Source organism: Siphateles boraxobius, unplaced genomic scaffold (assembly GCF_051911475.1).
Source record: "Siphateles boraxobius isolate OS27281-9 unplaced genomic scaffold, OSU_SipBor_1 25, whole genome shotgun sequence".
NCBI classification, from domain to species: Eukaryota; Metazoa; Chordata; class Actinopteri; order Cypriniformes; family Leuciscidae; genus Siphateles; species Siphateles boraxobius.
Window position 1 is genome coordinate 19502688 of NW_027508866.1, and position 18932 is coordinate 19521619.

General features: G+C 39.1%; 1 protein-coding gene across 2 annotated transcripts; it reads left to right on the top strand.

Moving 5' to 3' along the window:
* The first annotated feature begins 1238 nt into the window (after positions 1-1238).
* sftpba (surfactant protein Ba) lies at positions 1239-11393 on the top strand. Of its 2 annotated transcripts, XM_077243076.1 has the most exons (12): positions 1239-1358; positions 1721-1785; positions 2260-2334; positions 5368-5490; positions 5654-5767; positions 5841-5921; positions 7774-7957; positions 8290-8432; positions 8525-8605; positions 10952-11062; positions 11186-11247; positions 11318-11393. In XM_077243076.1, the coding sequence occupies exons 1-11, from the start codon at positions 1307-1309 to the stop codon at positions 11219-11221; spliced, it is 1065 nt and encodes a 354-aa protein (XP_077099191.1). In that variant the 5' UTR covers positions 1239-1306; the 3' UTR covers positions 11222-11247; positions 11318-11393. The 2 variants fall into 2 exon arrangements, with proteins under 2 accessions (XP_077099191.1, XP_077099190.1); XM_077243075.1 differs by having other exon boundaries at positions 11186-11393.
* The last annotated feature ends 7539 nt before the right edge of the window (positions 11394-18932 follow it).

Genomic DNA, 18932 nt, shown 5'->3' on the forward strand with positions numbered 1-18932 from the left:
AGTGTCTGAAAAGCCTGAGGGTTGCACCTGTGACATTACTGTTGCATGTGCCATATTACACAACATTGCCACATCAAAAAGGAGAGGAGCCCTTTGGTGAGGTGCAGCCTGATGATGACCTCCATGTATATATATGCACTGGTTCGGGCCAAAATACCGAGCTCGGAGCCCTCCCCTTGGACTCTTGAAAGGTTTTGCAGATAGAACCACCATCCCACTGACAAGACCTGGTCGGACTCCCTAGGAATACCAATGGTCACTTTAGGATGAGGCGATGAGCCAGTGTTTTCTAGACCTGTTTCTGAAGGCCCACCATCAATACATGTCTTGGACATCTCCCTAATTTGACACATGGTCTTGGTCTATTAAAGAGCCGATGAGTTGCATTTAAAACCAACTGTTTGTGTGCCTCAAGGGACAGTGTTAGGAAAGCAATAATAATGTATCCTATTCTTAAAATTCACTTAAACTTACCATTGTTCTGGGTGTGTGCCAGCTCAGCTCAGTTTCAGTACAGCTGTGAACTGGAGGAACTGCACTGATGCCAAGCTGAGAGTATTGTGCGGCCTGTTACAGCAGTGCAACAATGTGGTTACATGCTATGCCAGCAACACAAGAACAGCTACACTAACTGGTCATACACTAGCTGTATGACAGGTTTGGAGTCCATTAACACAATCTATAAAGATAACTAAACAATGACAAGGTTATAAATGAATGACCCCAAATTATAGAATATATGCATAAACAAGACAAAATGATTATCTTTCCTGGTCAACATTACAGCATTTCTAAACGTTCGGTAGAAATTAATAGAATTTTAATACAAAAAATAAAAACTTTATATAAAAATATTAATAAGAACAATAAAACCATCCTTCAGTTCTGTAGGTCTTCCTAGTCTTAAACTATGTGGCTTCTCTGTCTTCCTCATAGATCTGAAACAAGTCAGGTCCCTCCATCAGTGTAAGTCTACTCGATTTTTTTTCACCCATCTTTTAGAATGAATCTCTAACCTGACTATGAGCTGCTTGACTTAGCAAGAATCACTAATAACTAATGGTCTAGAAAAATGACAAATATTGGCTTTCCTGGCTGTCAAATACTGAGATTACGCAACATTATTTGTCGAAGAACAGCTTTCTTGTTTGCACAGTGAAGGGTCTATGTTATCACGTCTGGGTTGTGCTTTTGAGGCGTCACATATAAAGGGTAGTTCCTCTTTGAGCTGAACCTTCCCATCGCTATATACAGGGGCAACTTTGAGAATTTTACATTAGTTCTTCTAGCCGAAGTGACTGAAGACATGACTGCCTTCAAACTGGAGCTCCTCTTTTTCACTGCCCTTCTGGGTTCAGGTAAATGAACTGCTATGATGACGGTAATATCGATATGTTCTGTGTGAATGTCTATATACATCTGTAGTGCTTTTGTAATGTTTGATACTGAATTAAAAATATGGAATAATATAGTGTGACAAGAAATATAATCAGATATTATTGTTATATAAAAAAATGTTTGCCTGATTTCAATCAAATAGGGAAAAAAATAAAGTTTTTTTTCTCCAAATCTCTATACACAAAACTTAATTAATTTGAATTTTAAATCTATAAAAATTTCATAGTGATATTCTAATACTGTTATTTATTTTCCAAATGCATGCAATTCATTTTCATCAGTTCAGTGAAGGTTCATGAAGAAGTGATTTTGTTTTTAACAGTCAAAACAAGATCTGTTAATGCAACAGGCATGAATAAAGTCCCGATGGGTGCGGATGACACTATGGTGAGTTTTAGGAATCCTAAATGCTTGCTTTTTTGTTACATAGGTACTGACTTCTTAAACAAAAGGTGACTCAACCCTGTCAGTCTGCTTTTCAAACGCTGGTTGGACTGATATTATTTCCTTAGACAGGAAGTATTTTTTGTTTTGTTTTAAAGAAACAAAACCAATATAAGGCAGAGTAATTTAAAATGCTAAAATGTCATTAACACATATTGCAAATCCAGCATTATTGTGATTAGTTTATAAAATTTCATACATCAATTGTTTTTTTCTAAGACGTAATTGACTGATTAGAGAAAATAGAAGTTGTCATTTTCATATCCTCAAACTCTTTCACACAGCACCTGAAATACACAAACCACAAACTTTTAAGAGTTCTCACTTCTCTGTATTTCTCCACCGTTAAGATTAAACATTTGATAAGATATACAAATTTGAATATTTGAATATTCTCTAATATCTTATATTCTGTAGATGGGGGACATGTGTCAGGACTGCACTCAGATTTTTGAGCTCCTGAAGGACCTAGTTTCCAATCAAGACTTTCAGGTATGATCAGACACACACACACACACACCCACTCACACACTCACACACACACACACACACACACACACACACACACACACACACACACACACACACACACACACACACACACACACACACACACACACACACACACACACACACACATTGGGTTTTCATGCTTAATGGGGACATGCCATTAACATAATGATATTTATACTACAAACTGTATATTCTATGCCTTAACTCTACCAATCACAGAAAACTTTCAGCATTTTTACATTTTCAAAAAACATCACTTGGTATGATTTATAAGTTGTTTTCCCCAAATGGACAAAAAATTCCCTCACAAGATACAAAATTACTGGTATTACTGTCCTTGTGGGGACATTTCGGCCTCACAACGTAGGGTTTACCAGGTGAACACACAGACATGCACGCTCACACGTGCACATGCACTCACACATGCGCACGCACACGCGCGCGCACACACACACACACACACACACACACAATAGTGAATAAAAAATATTCATGGTCTCTTGCATGGCTGATGTCTGAGATACAGTGTTTTACTTTTATCTAGGAGAAACAGATTGAGGTGAGAGTGCTGCTGTTTAAAACTGAAAATCATGAATTTACAATCAATGTCAAAGCTTTTGTTGAAAGTCTTAACATGACTGCAGCTAAATTTATCTCAAATTTGCATGATTTTCAGCATGTTTTCAATAGTATTTCAAATAAATAAGGAAGTTGTATTGAAAAGCAGAAGTGAATTGCTTCGGTTCTTTTCATGGTGTCACTTTTTGAACTTCTCACTCACAAATCTGGTGAATTTGGTGTTTCTCTCCTATCCACTTATCGGTCAAATATGGTCCTTCAAAGACCCTGTATTATATCTGTACTAACACATCCGCTTTACAATGAGCCTTACATACAATATATAATGACATTATATTTGTCCTCTTATTTCACTTATAGGAATATTCTGTTTTAAGCTCAATGGAGCACACTTGTTAAATATAGTAGATTATCACAAAACATTTTTATTTATCCCCTTGTTTTCTTTTGTAAAAAATGGTGGTTCACGGTGAGACACTTCTAATTAAAGTAAATGTATACGTCCAATATTTTGGAGTGTTTTACAGCAGAAAAGTGACACTTACAATTTTATAAAAGCCTTCCATTAATTATTCTGTTAAATTGTTTTTCTTAAACTATAAAGTTGTTCTCATTGTCTTTATGGTTGTTGTGTTATAGCTTGAAGTTGTAAAATGATATATATCTTTACACAGAAAAATGCTTATAAGCAAAACATTTTTTTACTTGATCTCATGATTTTTTTTTATGTTGACAAGTTGTTGTTTTTTTGTTCGTTTTTTTACCCTAAACCTAACCATCAGTGTGCCATAAACAGATCGTACAAAAATTAAAAATAATTAAAAAAAACATCAAAATTCGCTGCCATTTCGCCAAATTGTAAAAATAGTCATAATTGCCGTGAAAGTGTGCTGGATTTTTCTTCACTCTAAAATCATGTTGAAATTCATGATCATTTGTGGATTTACTTTTAAAAAGGTACGTAATTTTCAAAGTTTATGAATTTGCCCCTTTCACGTCCATTGTACGTACCTTACTGTAACCAACATATTTGCTTTTTTTTTTCAAGAAAAGGAGGGCCAATTGGAAAAAAAAATGTTGTAAACAACATATCGCAAATGCTGTTGATTGATTTTGAGTTGTACTGAACCTGGAATATTCCTTTAATACACCACAGGCATTAAATTAGACTGAAAAGTATCAAACCAAATATCTGTAAACAAACGCTGCAAAAGCTTTTCTGAGGTCTAACCAATGTAGGAATGACTTTCAAACAACTGCTTATACAGGTGCAGTACATCACTTTAACTATAAACATGATCCGCTAATGTTCAACTACTAGAATGTGTCCAAATATTTTTTTTTTATGGTTTTGGTGTCATGTACTGTCTTTAAAATAAATGCCACTTGGTTTGATGTATCTAATGCAATCGCATTCGTACATTTAACCCTACTCCTCTCCTTGGGTCATTTTGACCTGAAATTAGTTTTTTTTACATTTTTAAAAACCAGGTGTTCATCTGAGTGGTCTAAGCGATTGCTTCAAACTTTTACACTTGAAATGGGAATACACATGCAAAACTTTTCTGGATTCAAGACGTTTTTTTAGTTGTAATAAAAATAGAAACCAATCCTTCACTTGTGGGTCAATTTGACCCCCATAAGGAATGAATGGAAAATGGGAAAATGGGGGGTATTTGTAAAAAAAAAAAATCTGACACAATCCAGAACATAGGCTACACACGCACAAATGAAGGGATGAGAATATCGCCATTGCAGAACACGTACACCACTCAGACATAGAAATGGATAAGAAAATGTATTTATGTTTTGAATTTATATTAAGTTTTGTTCCCATTTCCAGTTTATTTGCTCTATATAGAATCTCCATAGAGAAACTATAAGCCTCTCTTGTGGCAATAATCATAAAATGCAGATTAATGTATTTTTTTTTTCCACTAGAGGTCAGCAGAGACCCTCAGTGAAATTGGACTGGAACTAGGTCTTTTTTCTGGTCTCCTTTTTTTTGGTGTGTGTGTGTGTGTGTGTGTGTGTGTGTGTGTGTGTGTGTGTGTGTGTGTGTGTGTGTGTGTGTGTGTGTGTGTGTGTGTGCGTGTGCGTGTGCGTGTGTGCGTGTGCGTGTGCGTGCGTGCGTGCGTGCGTATGTGTGAAATAATGTATAAAGATGCTTATTTTCAATTAAAATAATAGAATTCAAGAATTTAAAGGTAAATAAAATCATTAAAAATTGGATTAATTTAAAGATTATTATTTGATCATAATAGGCAGATATAACATTTCAGGACAAAAAAAGAGAGAGAAAAAAGTAGTTTTTAGGAGAGGTAACAAGGAGAGGTAGTGTAAAGAATATCCTTTGTCCAAAATAATGTTTGTGTATGTGGGATTCTCTTTTCTTGCGTAACTGTAAATGCAATCATTTGTCTTAATTTTTAGGCCAAATTAACTGCCACTCTTGAGCAAGTGTGTGATAAGTTGCCTCCCCAAGTCACTAAAATCTGCCACACTGAGGTGGAAAAGATGGTTCCTCTGGCCATCACGTTCATAAGCAGCATAATGGTGAGTAGCTCACAGCTTTATAATTAGATTAGACTATGCGTTTGACCGATAGGATATTGTATTTTGCATATATTCCGTGGTAAAAATGAATGCAAATTTGAAAACTTACATAACAAAAAGATGCAACAGTCAAAATTATAAGTCTTTCAATCTCTCTCTGCAGAATCCAAGTGACATCTGTACTTTTCTTGGACTGTGTGGAGGCAGTGACAGTGGGAAAATGAAAGATCTGTTGCTTAATCACATGGCAAAAACTGTGCCAATGGCAACTATGAAGGTAACATTAATACGAAGGGTTTTTTTTTTTCATGTTCTTCAGCTGACTTAAGTTCCTCTGCTCTCTAACACAGATGGAGGGATCCATTCAGTGCTCTATTTGCACATACGTTGTGAGCACACTTGGGTATCTGTTTCCCAGAGAGAGGACTCAGGTGAAATTCACAATCACATTACACATAGAGTTCAGATTCAGAATAATGGCATATTTCCTACTGACTAGTGTGCCGTTTACACTCTTGATGCGCTTAATTGTTGAATGTGAACATGTAGTTCAAATCTTTCTTTTTTATATATATAGGCCTAATTTTCAATATAATCTTAATCAAATAAAAAGCCAGGTGTATTTTAAGAGAGTACACTTTAGTTGTACTTTAGAGTACATTTTAAAACATTATGTTTTAATTATACTTTGTCATGCTTTAAAGAACTACACTTATTAAGCACAAAGAACACAGCCTACTTGGTTATAATTTTAACTGTAGTGTGTTATTCGAATTACATTTATAGTTGATATATTTCAAATGTACTAAATTGCAACTTGTTATTACAAATATATTTAAATACTGTAATGACATAAATCACAGACATAATGTCGGTCCAGATCCGGCACACATCTGGTACGTGAGGAATCCATGACCGATCTGGATCTGGACCGACACTATGTCGCTGTCTGGGATGTTAATTACATTAAAAGTATATTTTATTTCACCATAAATGCTTGTGAGCACATTCAGCAATACTTTAACCATATTTTAAAGACGACAGAAGTAATTCTGAAATTACACATAAAGATGTACTTAAGACAACAAAAAAAAGCACTTTAAAGTTCAGATAACTGCATTTAATATAAGTTTAAACTATAATACATTTCCTTTAATTGCCATTAACATGCATTTAAGTGTTCGAAAACATTACATTCCGTTTGCATTTAAGTGTATACTTTATAGCATATTATCTCAGCAATAATTACTCTTTTTAAAAGTATGCTAAAGTATACTTCTTTTTCACCGGGGATTTATTTTACCTAGTAAGTGGAAGTGTTAATAAATTTTCTAAAATGTAGCATATGCTACATTGTTGGTCCTAATCAACTTCAAAATCTTATGTTTTGTCTGATCAAATGACTCAAAATACACTGTGTTCCAAATTATTATGCAAGTGACATATCAGTGGGATTTTTCAGTACAATAAACATTCAGATTTTAGTTTTTTAAAAGAAATTGTTTGTTTGTTTTATTTCTCCATATCTTTTTAGATAACTGGTATCAATCTCACTATCAAACGTTTCTCTTTGTAAGCTTGAAATGCAACACAATGAAATGCAACTTTATGCACAACTGCCAGCCTGCATTGAGAAGTTCTTTTTTTCCTTAAGCGTTTATCTGAGCGTTTTAAGAGTTCTCTTGTGCTCGTGTTCTCTCACAAATCTTAGGATAGTTCGATAATCTCCATTCAATTTTAACACAATATTAGTTGTTTTTTATGACTTTTGCATAATATTGCGCCATTTCATGCTTTTCATCTTCAGAACCCAGACAGAAACATAGTGTCCACCCGAATCCGGGCCACATCTGGTACATGTGGATTCCAGATGCGGGCCAGATCTGGGCCGACACTATGTTGCTGTCTGGCAAAGATCTTTCTTCCTTCCCATATTAAATGAAAACTGTGACTTGCTTAATAATGTGGGTCAACCTCTTTAAGGGTTTCCATTTACCTAGACCTGGCAAACGATTTAACAAACCTGTCTGAGATTGATACCAGTTATCTAAAAAGATATGGAGAAATAAAACAAACAAACAAACAAACAAACACTTTCTTTGAAAAACTACAATCTGAGTGTTTATTGTACTGAACTCCTACTTGTATGTCACTTGTTTAATAATTTGGAACACCATGTAGATGAGTAAAAAATGCAGCTGTAATATATTTTTTTCACGATGGAAAAGAAAGGTCACATCAAGCAAAAACCCTGAACCCCAGTGTTTTCCCCCCACTCTACAGAGCATCATAACTATCCTGCTTGAAAGTTTGTGCAGCGAGTTTCCTCCCCTGATTCAGCCACAGTGCAACAAGTTGGTAGAAAAATACGTCCAACTCTTGGTTGACATGCTACTGAACAACACTTCTCCTAACTTCATATGCACTCTCCTTCGTCTTTGTGAAATACGGGAGCGTCCCATCAACGGTTAGAGTTAAGACATTGGCTTGTACTGATTTTTGACTTTAACACTTTTGAATTTCAATAAAGGAATAATTCACAAAAATGTTAATTATAGACCAGGGGAGTCCAATCCTGTTCCAGCGTCCTGCACAGTTTTGCTCCAACCAGATCAAACAGGAAGTTTCTAGTGAGTCTGAAGACCTTGGTTAGGTTGAGGCGTGTTTAATTTTGGTTAGAGCTAAACTCTGTAGGACAGTGGCCCTCCAGGTACAAGTTTGGACTTGGACACCCCTGGCTTAGATACATTTCTCTGCCTCCCATTCTCTTTCTTCATCCCTCTCTCTTTTTTTGAACAGCGCCTCCGTCACTTTCTGATTGTGATTCTTGTCTCACGTTGGTGGTTCTGACTCGAATGCGCCTGGGCTCCAATGCCACCGAGCACCAGGCTGCTTCATTCCTGGACACCGTCTGCCAGCTGCACCCCGGTGCCATGCCGAAGGTTAGACATAAAGCTGATTTGAATTACTGACTTTTGAGTGCCCTGAATTTGTAATATTTAAAAATGTATAATCATTTTTATATCTCGTCTAGTGTGATGCGTACATGCAGCATCATGGGAACCAGCTACGTGTGCTCCTGAGCAAACCACAGGGGCCGCTGGATATTTGTAAGGTAATTACTAGATTTTTTTACTTTCTGAAAAAAGAAATGGTACAATTTTAAGGGAGCAAAAAGGTCTATTGTCCATTGTCAATAGTGTAGTAATGTATGAAGCACAGCTCACACTGAAGTCACGGTCAGGCCAGGCAGGTTTTCAGGCTTCATGTTGGTCAATGGATTCTTTCTGTGGGTGAACTTGCTTGACCATCTTGAATCTGATGTGAAATCTGTGTGGAGAAATCTTTCGCCCTCACGTGAAATTCCCGATCGCAAGGATTCGTATTCAAATGACAGAATTTCACTGGTAAATATATACAAAACCACGGTAATTGTGACCACACCTTTAATGTTGGCATGAAACATGAAACTGTTGCGACAGTATTTCCTGGTCTATAGTGACGTATAGTAAAGCGCCTTCTCGAGGGGGTGGTGATGGCGCAATGAATAAGACACATGCCTTTGGTGTGAGAGACCCGGGTTCAAATCCACTGTGAGACACCAATGTGTCCCTGAGCAAGACACTTAACCCCTAGTTGCTCCAGAGGCATGCGACCTCTGAAATATATAGCAATTGTAAGTCGCTTTGGATAAAAGCGTCAGCTAAATGAATAAATGTAAATGTAAACAAGAAAAAATGTGGGGCGGGACTTGATTGGATGGTTGTGGTTTGCTATTGGTGGATCTCATGTGAGTGACAGGTTGCCCCACCCTAGAGCCAGTAAACTCATCATCAGAGAATAGAAGTTGTTGCAGGATATTTTATAACAGATTACAAGGGCACATAATTTAGAAATAAAATAATGGTGTGTACGGATAAATAATTTATAATAAACGCTGCAATATTCTGTGAAAAAATAATATGGATTGTAATTTTTATTTCATGGTGACTTTAATTATCTGAACATGAAGCCAGGGTGTTGCTAGGCAGTTGCTAAGGTTTTCAGAGTGGTGTTTAGCATGGTGCTATGAGATTGCTAGGTGGGTGAGTGAGGCGGGATGGATGACAAAAGATCGAAATGAGTGACTGTCACGCTCAATGCGTGACACTTGAGAGCCCTGTGATAAACATTGTGGCAAAACCCAAACGGAACACTTAAAGTTTATTTGTTTACAAAATTATGACCTTTTTGTCTTATTAATGTCCTACCATAGCCTTCCAGCCGAGGGATTTCCAACTCTGTTGCATTAAAGAAGCATTCATTAGTCGCTTAGCTAGCATTAGCATCGCAAATGTAAAAAAAGTACCGAAATGCTAACACAATGGTGTTAGATGCTACTTTGCTGTTGTTGTCCGGTAATATTGACGAACATTCACCTCACACACAACCCACCGTTCACCAAAACAAGACGCCTCACCTCCTATTTTGATTTTTTTACTTTGTGAAAGTGTCGTGAGCAAACAAGCAATTATTTGGAAATATTGTCGAAGGTGATGGTTTTTCTCCGTACAGCGGCGACCCAAGCCATCCGATGCCTCTTTGTAATTCCAGACACCAAGTCTCCTTGTGTTTTTTTCCAAGTAGGAAAATGGTGAAAACTTATTTGATTTATGAGGCGTTTGCCCTGTCGATCGTAAGACCGATTACAGCAGTTTGCAATATAGCAATACTGAACCATTTTCCTAAAAATAACCTAAATTAAACCTAATATTATCTAATGACCAACGTAATTACCTACTGCCTACTACTCAGTACATCTACTTCCGTACCGTGATTCCCACAATGCATTGCGACGTGACGAAACGATCCCGCACTAAGTGGATCGGCATGATCGTCTTTTCAGTTTTATTTAAATGACTATTTTGTTTTAGAGAGCAGTCTGCAAAATAATTAGCCTAATTTTCTTATCTGTTCAACAAAATTGGGCATCACAACTCCGTAGTTTCAAATCTTGCATCGTACAGATGTCTCTGCAGATAAAGCACTATAATAAGTATTTTTATTGTAAAATTTTCGCTCTTCTCATCACCAAACAACACTATGCTACTAGCAAATCTAGGAGGCAGCAAATGATAGGGATTACTGAAACATCGCGGGTCACGTCAATGCCGAAGTAGGCTACACTTTTAAGAGACTCGCACCATGTATAATTAAAACACTTTTATAGAAAACTATTATGAGTGTATAACTATTAAAATTCTTCATCTCATAAAAATGTAGACACTTCACAAAAACACTATAATAATGATGCCTTAATTCTTTTTTAAATTGGCACCAAACTAGCCTACTAAATGCACCTTCAATAAAACGCAACATTATGTCAGTTGACTTTCTAAAATATGTTGTTGTTTTTTAAATGAGCTTAATAAATAGTTTGACATGTTTAAATGAGTATTTGTCTGTTTTCTGGACCTTTTAGAGGGCAAATTTGTGTGTTTCTGGTGAGAAGGAGCCTGCGATTGCTGCCGACCCCTGTACTCTTGGATTGGACTACATCTGCAGAGACCTCCAGACCGCTGTTGACTGTGGGGTAAGTGCAATGAAAAGCTGTTTATATACGAATAAATCTGCATGATCTAGCTTTCTACTTTTCTTTATTTCATATTCTGCAAGTTAAACTTTTGTTTTAAACACATTTGTATAACTCTTACAGGCCGTGTCCTTCTGTCAGAAGAACGTTTGGGGATAAATCTGTTTCAGTTGCCCATGCTAATGGTAAATGTTAACACATAGTTTGCCAAATGTCAATCAATGCCTTATAAACTGATAAATCTTTTATGTACAGAACAAGATTCTGAACCATTGGATATCTTACTGTTCCTTTGCATTACACTCAGTTCATTAAAGTTTTACAAACCTTATCTACACAGACTGGGGCCTTTTTCATAATCATAACTCATATGTTTGGTGTTCCTCGTCATATCAAATGTAAGTGGACTTTAGGGGTCAATATTAACATTTGAACACAAAAACCCAGGATATTTTATTGATTGATTTTTGAGTGTTGAAAGTATTTTGTTGTGTTTTCTTCTAATCAAAGGTGAGAGGTTTCCAGCATGTGTGTGTTTTAACAGCATCTCAGCATCTGTGCATCAACAATGTAGCCATATGAAATGCTGATGGACACACTGGACCAATGCCTTATTATTCTTCATCCTATCCTGGATCTCCATGGTTCTATTTGCTTTTCAAGTTGAAAACGAGGGTCACAGAGTCATAGGCTTGGATATCTTCAACAAACAAGATAAAATACAACAGACTTGTTATAAAAACATGTTTTAAGGGGCAGTTATTATCTTAACACAAAGGGATACTGTTGCTTAAGCAACATAATTAATCTTACAATACTTTATCAATCTTTTCAGTGATTGCACAAGCCTTCAGAGAGGTCAATTCAAAGGACATTAACAATATTATCTTAGATATGATTAATTTAGGATTGCATAAACATTTGATCAGTGATAATGTACATTTTAACTAAAACTGCAATTTTTATCAGATTGGGGGTGGGGGGTGGAGGATTCTCAATTATCCTGAATTAACCTTATTGGTCCTACACTTGGAATTAGACACCACTGTCATAAAATACATCAAAATACTTTAGTATAGTACTATAGTATTTTAGCTTAAAGTATTAGCATGGTAAATTATTGCAAGTAATATTAAATGTTGAATGAGACTGTCCAAAATGCAGAATAGCTACAGTAAATGGCTAGCTCTATGTTTAGATTTAATATTTATTTCTTGACCCTTAATGTATATTAAAGTCAACAGTAAAGACAGCAGAATTACTTTTAAAGATTTACAACAGGTCATTCCATTTTTTATAATGGTGCCACATATGAAAATGCACGTATCAGAACCTAATAAAAATTATTTGGTCCTTAGCAGGTCTTAAGATTAGGTAAATACAACCTCAGACGAACAACACCACATGACATATTACACCGTGTCATTATTTATTTAACAAAATAAACAAAATGGAGAAGCCACCTTTGAAAAACTAAGGGTGCAATCTCAATCAGCTCCCTATAGTTAAGTAGTCAGGGCACTGATCAGGGACTCGACCATTTTAAGTGTTGTCTCGATTGCAAAATCCTGCCAGTGCGCTGAAATATTTGCTCCCTAAAAAGACCCACAATACACAATGTAAACCAGGGTGCATCGATGCTCACTGTTCCCTTAATGGAAGTTCTGAAGCTGGAAACATAAATCATGTTAGCCGACTCACTACACATTGACTCACAATGTATTTTTAAAATACAAATTATACTTCAGCATGAACATACATTGCTAGACAGGTAATGAACATAATCTGGCTAACATTTATCATTTATTTAAGGCTGAAATGCTGCACGATGTTGTACAATGAGGACATTGTCATGTCGCCGGAAGTAGTGTCCAAGTGTCCCAATGTGTAGTGAGCCAGGGTTCTTAATGTCCTTATCAGTGCCCAAAGTCACGTGCACAATGATTCACGATGGCCTAGGGATCTGATTGAGACCCTTCGTACACCCTTACTGCTTCCATAGGAATTAAGAGGGTAAGTAGCTTAGGTTAGGTTAGGTTAGGTTAACTTTATTGTCCCCAAGGGGAAATTCTGCTTGGGCACAGTGCAGAGTTGCTTCATAAAAAACGTCACAAAACACATCAACAAGAACCTGAGAAGCATCGACATGTTGTACTTCACAAGAAGAAATGAAAAGACAGAAGAAAAAGGACATTGTTGACAGCACTGTTCCATGGATTAAAGAGCAAGTGCTAAAGTGCTAGTTTGGTTGTTGCACATTGCTCCATTGCACTAAAGTTTGTGTAAAGTGCATATGCTAAGGTGCTAGTATGTTTATTGCACGTTGCCCTATTGCACCGGGATCACAAGTAAAGTGCTGAAGTGCTCACATATTTATTGCACAGAGCTCTATTTCACATTGTTCAGCAGCTTAATGGAGGCTGGCACAAATGATAATTTTAGGCAATTAGCTTTACATTTTGGTACATGGAGTCTTCTTCCTGATGGCAGGGTTTCGTATTCAGGAAAGAGGGGATGTTGAGGGTCTGATTTAATTTTCATAGCCTGTTTCATAACTGCCTGATCATACAGGCTCTGTAAAGGCTCATAGTCTCTCCTCCCTATAATGTTCATGGCTGTTTTGTGCATGTTGGCAAGCTTGTTTTTCAGCTTAACTGTTAAGTTGCCAAACCATGCAGTAATTCCATATCTGATGACACTCTTTAAGATTGCATGGTAGAAGATCATCATGATCGGACTGCTCACACCATACAACCTTAGACGCCTTAAAAAATAAAGCCTCTGCTGCAATTTGTTACACAGGTTGTTAACATGTGTATTCCAGCTAAGAAGACTGTCGATGTGGACCCCTAAATATTTGTATGAGGACACCTGAGTTACTTCCTGGTTTTTAATGACCACTGGCTCGTGGTCTGTAACTTGCCTCAGGTCGAAGACCATCTCCTTTGTTTTTTGGATGTTTAAAATTAGATGGTTGGTGTCACACCATTTAACAAATGTGTCTATTTCGTCTTGGTACACAGAGGAGTCCGTATCCTTGTGCAGAAGGTTCAGGATAGCGGTATCATCAGGAAATTTCATTTTATATAGTTCATTATAGAGTGTACATTCCTACAGTCATTGGTGTACAATGTGAAAAGTAATGGTGATACAACACAACCCTTAGGAGCTCCTGTGTTACAGTATTTGATCTCCGATAGCGTCCCATTGACCTTCACTTGCTGTGCCCTGTCAGTTAAAAAAGAAGAATAAAACCATTTAATTAAGATAGTATTAACATTCATGTTTTTAAGCTTCTCTAAAAGCACATGAGTTTGCACTGTATTAAAAGCTGAACTAAAATAGCATACTAGCATAAGCTTCTATGTTTTCAAGGTGCTTAGAAAAAGTGCGAGATGCAAAGGATTGCGTCATCAGTGCTACGTTCTTGCTTATAGGCCAACTGGTACACATCTAACTTTGACTCAACATCCTTCATGATAATAGACGCAACAAATTTTTCAAAACATTTCATTACAATCGAGGTTAGAGCTATGGGACGAAAGTCATTATTCTTTGAGGCGCCTGGTTTTCATCTCTGAGCAGCCCATCTCAAAAGTGCCGCTTAACCAGCGTTTAGCGGGTGGCGGGGCTGGAGAGGGCTGTGGCATCCCCCCTACGGTCTTCCAGAGCCAGGCCCGGAAACGGGCGGGGTTGGAACCGTGGGAGGGAGCCTTCGGCGGTGGGCAGACTGAGGGGTCTGAGCGGACGGCGGGGCCGTCGGGCAGAATAACCTCAATCTGCTCACGGGCGGTTGAGAACTGTTGGGCAGAGGCACTCAACCGCACCGCCGAAGAGGCCGACCTGGGAGATGGGGGTGTCGAGCAGACGGGTCCGCCCGACATCGTGCACATCAGACCGGTCAGCCCCAGACTGGTGAACATCACCTGACTCCAAGAGCGTACGGCCACTTTCGTTGCTCGGAGAGCAAGGTCAGTGGCGGCGAGCAGCTCACTGAAGAGCCTCGGGTCAGTCCCGCCCTCCTGCATGTCCATGAGCATCTGGGTCAGGTAGATCAGCAGAACGGTCATGGGATGCAGTGAGGCAGCTGCCTGTCCTGTGGCACTATAGGATTTCGCCACAGATTAGTGTAGACGAAAAGAACTACAGGCTTTGGACGAGTGCTTAGGATAGCGCCGGGGAGCACTCTGAGGACATAGTAGCATGGCAACAGAGCGTTCAACCGGCGGAACCCCAGTTTACCCATGGGCAGCGGCCCCTGAGGGGAGGAAAGGCGGATGAGACCAACGAGGGAACCCGTGATCTTATCATGCACGTCCGGGAGGAAAGATATTGGGGTTTGCCGTGGACGATTCGGCGGCCTCACCCAAAACCAATCGTCCCGGGAAAGCATGGCCGTCATCTCCAGATCAGATTCAGGCACAGCCGAATGCACGCCAGAGGGTGGCAGCTGTGACGAGTCGTCATTTCCAGAAGAATGAAGCCCACCTAGTGATGCTGCTACAGACATAGCATCATCCTCTGTAGCTTCAAATGAAAACACACGGGCCACCCAAGGGTAGACTCGTGGAATCATCAGTTCGCTAGAGGGCATCGTCATTAAAGAGGGGGGGGCTGGGGCGTGGACTTTTCTTTTTAAAGAGTCGGCGCCTTGTTCCAGACCAACACCCTCAGGTCACCCTGGCCACCAGCCGAAGATCGGGTAGTGGATGAGGGGACTCTCACTCTTGAGAGTTCACCGAGTCTCGACCTATATATGACGCGATGATCACGTTCCCAGAGAGAACATGAGTCATCCACGAGCGCTGTTCAAGCATGATCAAAGCCCAAACACACTAGACAGCGCCCGTGCCCATCAGAGTCCGATACCAGTCCGCTGCAACCAGAAATGCACGGGCGAGCCGTCTTTGTAAAGACGTGCCGCGTGCGAGCTCTTTTATGAGAGGAGAAAAAAACTCCGCGATGTTGAAGAGCACAGGGAGACACACACACACTGGCAGATCACTGCACAGATCAGCAGGCACTGTGAGCTCGCTGCAGATCGCCGTCACACCAACACCGGAGAGAGAAGCTCGTCTCGTAGAGCGAAGTCAGAGATGATTGTGGAGTGAAGAAATATTCTTGGCTCCGAGGCAAAAACATACCTGCATGTTGCCGGCGTCCTCCTTTATACCCACGCGGTGGGGCGGAGATACGCTATGCAAATTCCGCAGACCCATGGCATTTCATCGCCATTGGCTCGTTTTGTAATACTCGAGGTCGATAGGTGTTCTAAGCGAAACCCCCATTCGTCGTCATCCGACGTAACTCGGAGTGACTACGAAAGGGAACCATACTACCACCTGGGGTGGCAAAAGGGTGGCATGAGGTTTCAGTAGGGGGGCCATGGACATTATTCATAATTTAAAATGCTACGGTTTTCATTTAATGTGTTTTGTTCGCTACACTACATTACACGACATTAATCTAAATAATATTAATTCTATTTTTTCACAATATCAGAAAAATTATCTGACCCCCCCAAAACTGATATTTCTGTCCCTTTGGGAGGTACTGGGTCTTCATTGGGGGGTATAGTACTCCCCAGTACCCCCTGTAATGCGAACTGTGTGTGTGTGTGTGTGTTTGTTTCTTTTGTAAAAGTTTCCTGGATATAACTTCCCTATTTAATGCACAATTCTCCTTACAAATTATATTATCAGCATTACAATGTGAGTAAATGTAGCCGTGTAAAATGTAAGGGATGATGCCCCCCTTCTAGAACAATGTGCATTTACGTTTAAATTGTAACATTTAATAGCATTGGATTAAAGTTTGTAATTAGTGTTAGCTCACTATCTTAGCCTTTTTCAGTGCATTAGGTGAGGTCATCTGATAATATTAGTGATTCTCATTTATCAAAACACTAACATTGGTACCGTTTTGGAGAGAAATTGGGTATTTTTTAATCTCTCTATTTAACCCATCTCATGGTGTGTGATGCTGAACTATCATATGAGTTTCCAAAGGTTTTTACATTTTTTGTACAGTTATGAATATTGATTTTTTTATGTGCAACAATAGCAAGCCCAGTGGCTTTTCGCCTAATTTGAAATGCTTTTTCCCCCCAAATAATATGATTTAAATGGTGATGAGTGTACTGATTTGATGCATTTAAAAAAGATGGATGATAGATATTCTTCAATCTTTCTGACAAAGAACAAAATATAATGTGAATTACAGTGTGTGCAATTTTTTTTAATTTATAAATTGTAGTGCACAGTGTTTATTGTAAGGGGTAGAATCCGCCAACTCACTACTCACTGCTCATGAGTACTTTTAAATAAGCTACTTTTTTACTCTTACTCAAGTAGTTTTTTGGACAAGTACTTTTTACTCTACTCACACTACATTTTTTGGAATGTAATGGTACTTTTACTGGAGTATGTTTTTTCAGTACTCTTTCCACCACTGGTAGCTTCATGTAGCTCTCTCAGTCTCGGCCACCCATCGCCAGCAGATGGCCCAACAACAATCAGACGCGAAAGATAAAGTCCAGTGTGGTGCTGTTTGACTGCGCGCGCGCTTCGGGCGTACGCGCTCAGAAAAAGAGCGTCATGTCAGAACAAAAGGCCAATGGAATGTTTGGCCTTCGTAAGCTTTAAAGTACGTGCAAATAATGAACTTTTGTGATTGCGAATAAGTGCACTGTCCTGTAAGTGTAACTCTACCGCTGAATTAACATGTGATGTGATTGTACGTCGAGATTTACAGTATTGGGACTTAAGCCTGTTTTATGCTTTGCGTCGAATCGACGGCGTACGCCCGCAGACCCCTCTGCGTCGACGCGAACCGCTCCGCCGTAGCTCGACGTGCACCTCCAAAAAATGTTAACTACGTGTCGAGGCAACGCAGACCACAAGGGCTGTGATTGGTCAGATGCAATGCAACTCAACTTGACGCAGAACCATAAAACGGCCACGACGCCGTAGGAGTGACGGCGTAGCTACGCCGTGGAGTTGACGCAGAAGCATAATGAGGCCTTTAAGCCTTGTTAATACTTTCGCCTGGCTCCGCAGCGCGAGCCTCCGCTGCCTGCAAGCGCACCTCCCCAAACGGACGAGGCGTTTATACTTGACGCGCTCGCCGTTGTACTATTCTTTGAAACGACAGGAGGCGACTCGGAGTAGGCTACTTGCCCTCTAAACCACCATTAATCAGCGATGAGAAGTAGTAAGGTGAATGTTTATTTTAGTAGGCTAAACTTCACCAAAACCACACTACAAAAGAATCGTGTAAAGCAGTAAACCTTGAGATTAGTAGGCTACTTGTTACATTAGAATAAAATAAATGCATCTGAGAACATAGCCTATACGACTAAATTAACGAAAACTTTAAAAAAAATTAAAAGGCATTATGTCTGCTATTGTAAGCTCATTTTGTAAATTTGAGCAACTACTAGACGCACAAACTGGGTGCTGGTGTGATGAGACGTAGCCTATATACTCGGCCAGATTCGGCTCGAAGTCGTGCATCTTCGGATTCGGAGCCGCGCGCGCAGTTACAAAATCTACGCAGCGAGTACCAAGCTTGAGGCGCCAGAACAGCAGCTGATAGAATGTGCGCTGTAACACGATACTACCATATTTCCTCAAAAGCAGATCGTAGAGACATTAAATCATCCACGATCAAAAATCTTGATATCGCATAAGCACAAGTAGGCCTATAAAACAACTGTTATCATGTCTGAAAACAAACACAAGTAACGGAGTTTACAAAACTGTATTGCGTGCTACAGTGGTACATTTATTCATCGCACAGACCAGTCTTTTCGTAGATATATGTCGCACTGTACAGGACCCTTTTTAATGAACGTTTGGTGTAGGTCTAC

Bases quoted from the DNA above. Each gene is read 5' to 3' on its own strand.
- sftpba (XM_077243075.1), top strand. From the start codon at position 1,307: ATGACTGCCTTCAAACTGGAGCTCCTCTTTTTCACTGCCCTTCTGGGT. The intron at 8,606-10,951 runs GTAATTACTAGA...TGGACCTTTTAG, and splicing joins GGCCGCTGGATATTTGTAAG to AGGGCAAATTTGTGTGTTTC. The intron at 11,063-11,185 runs GTAAGTGCAATG...TAACTCTTACAG, and splicing joins AGACCGCTGTTGACTGTGGG to GCCGTGTCCTTCTGTCAGAA.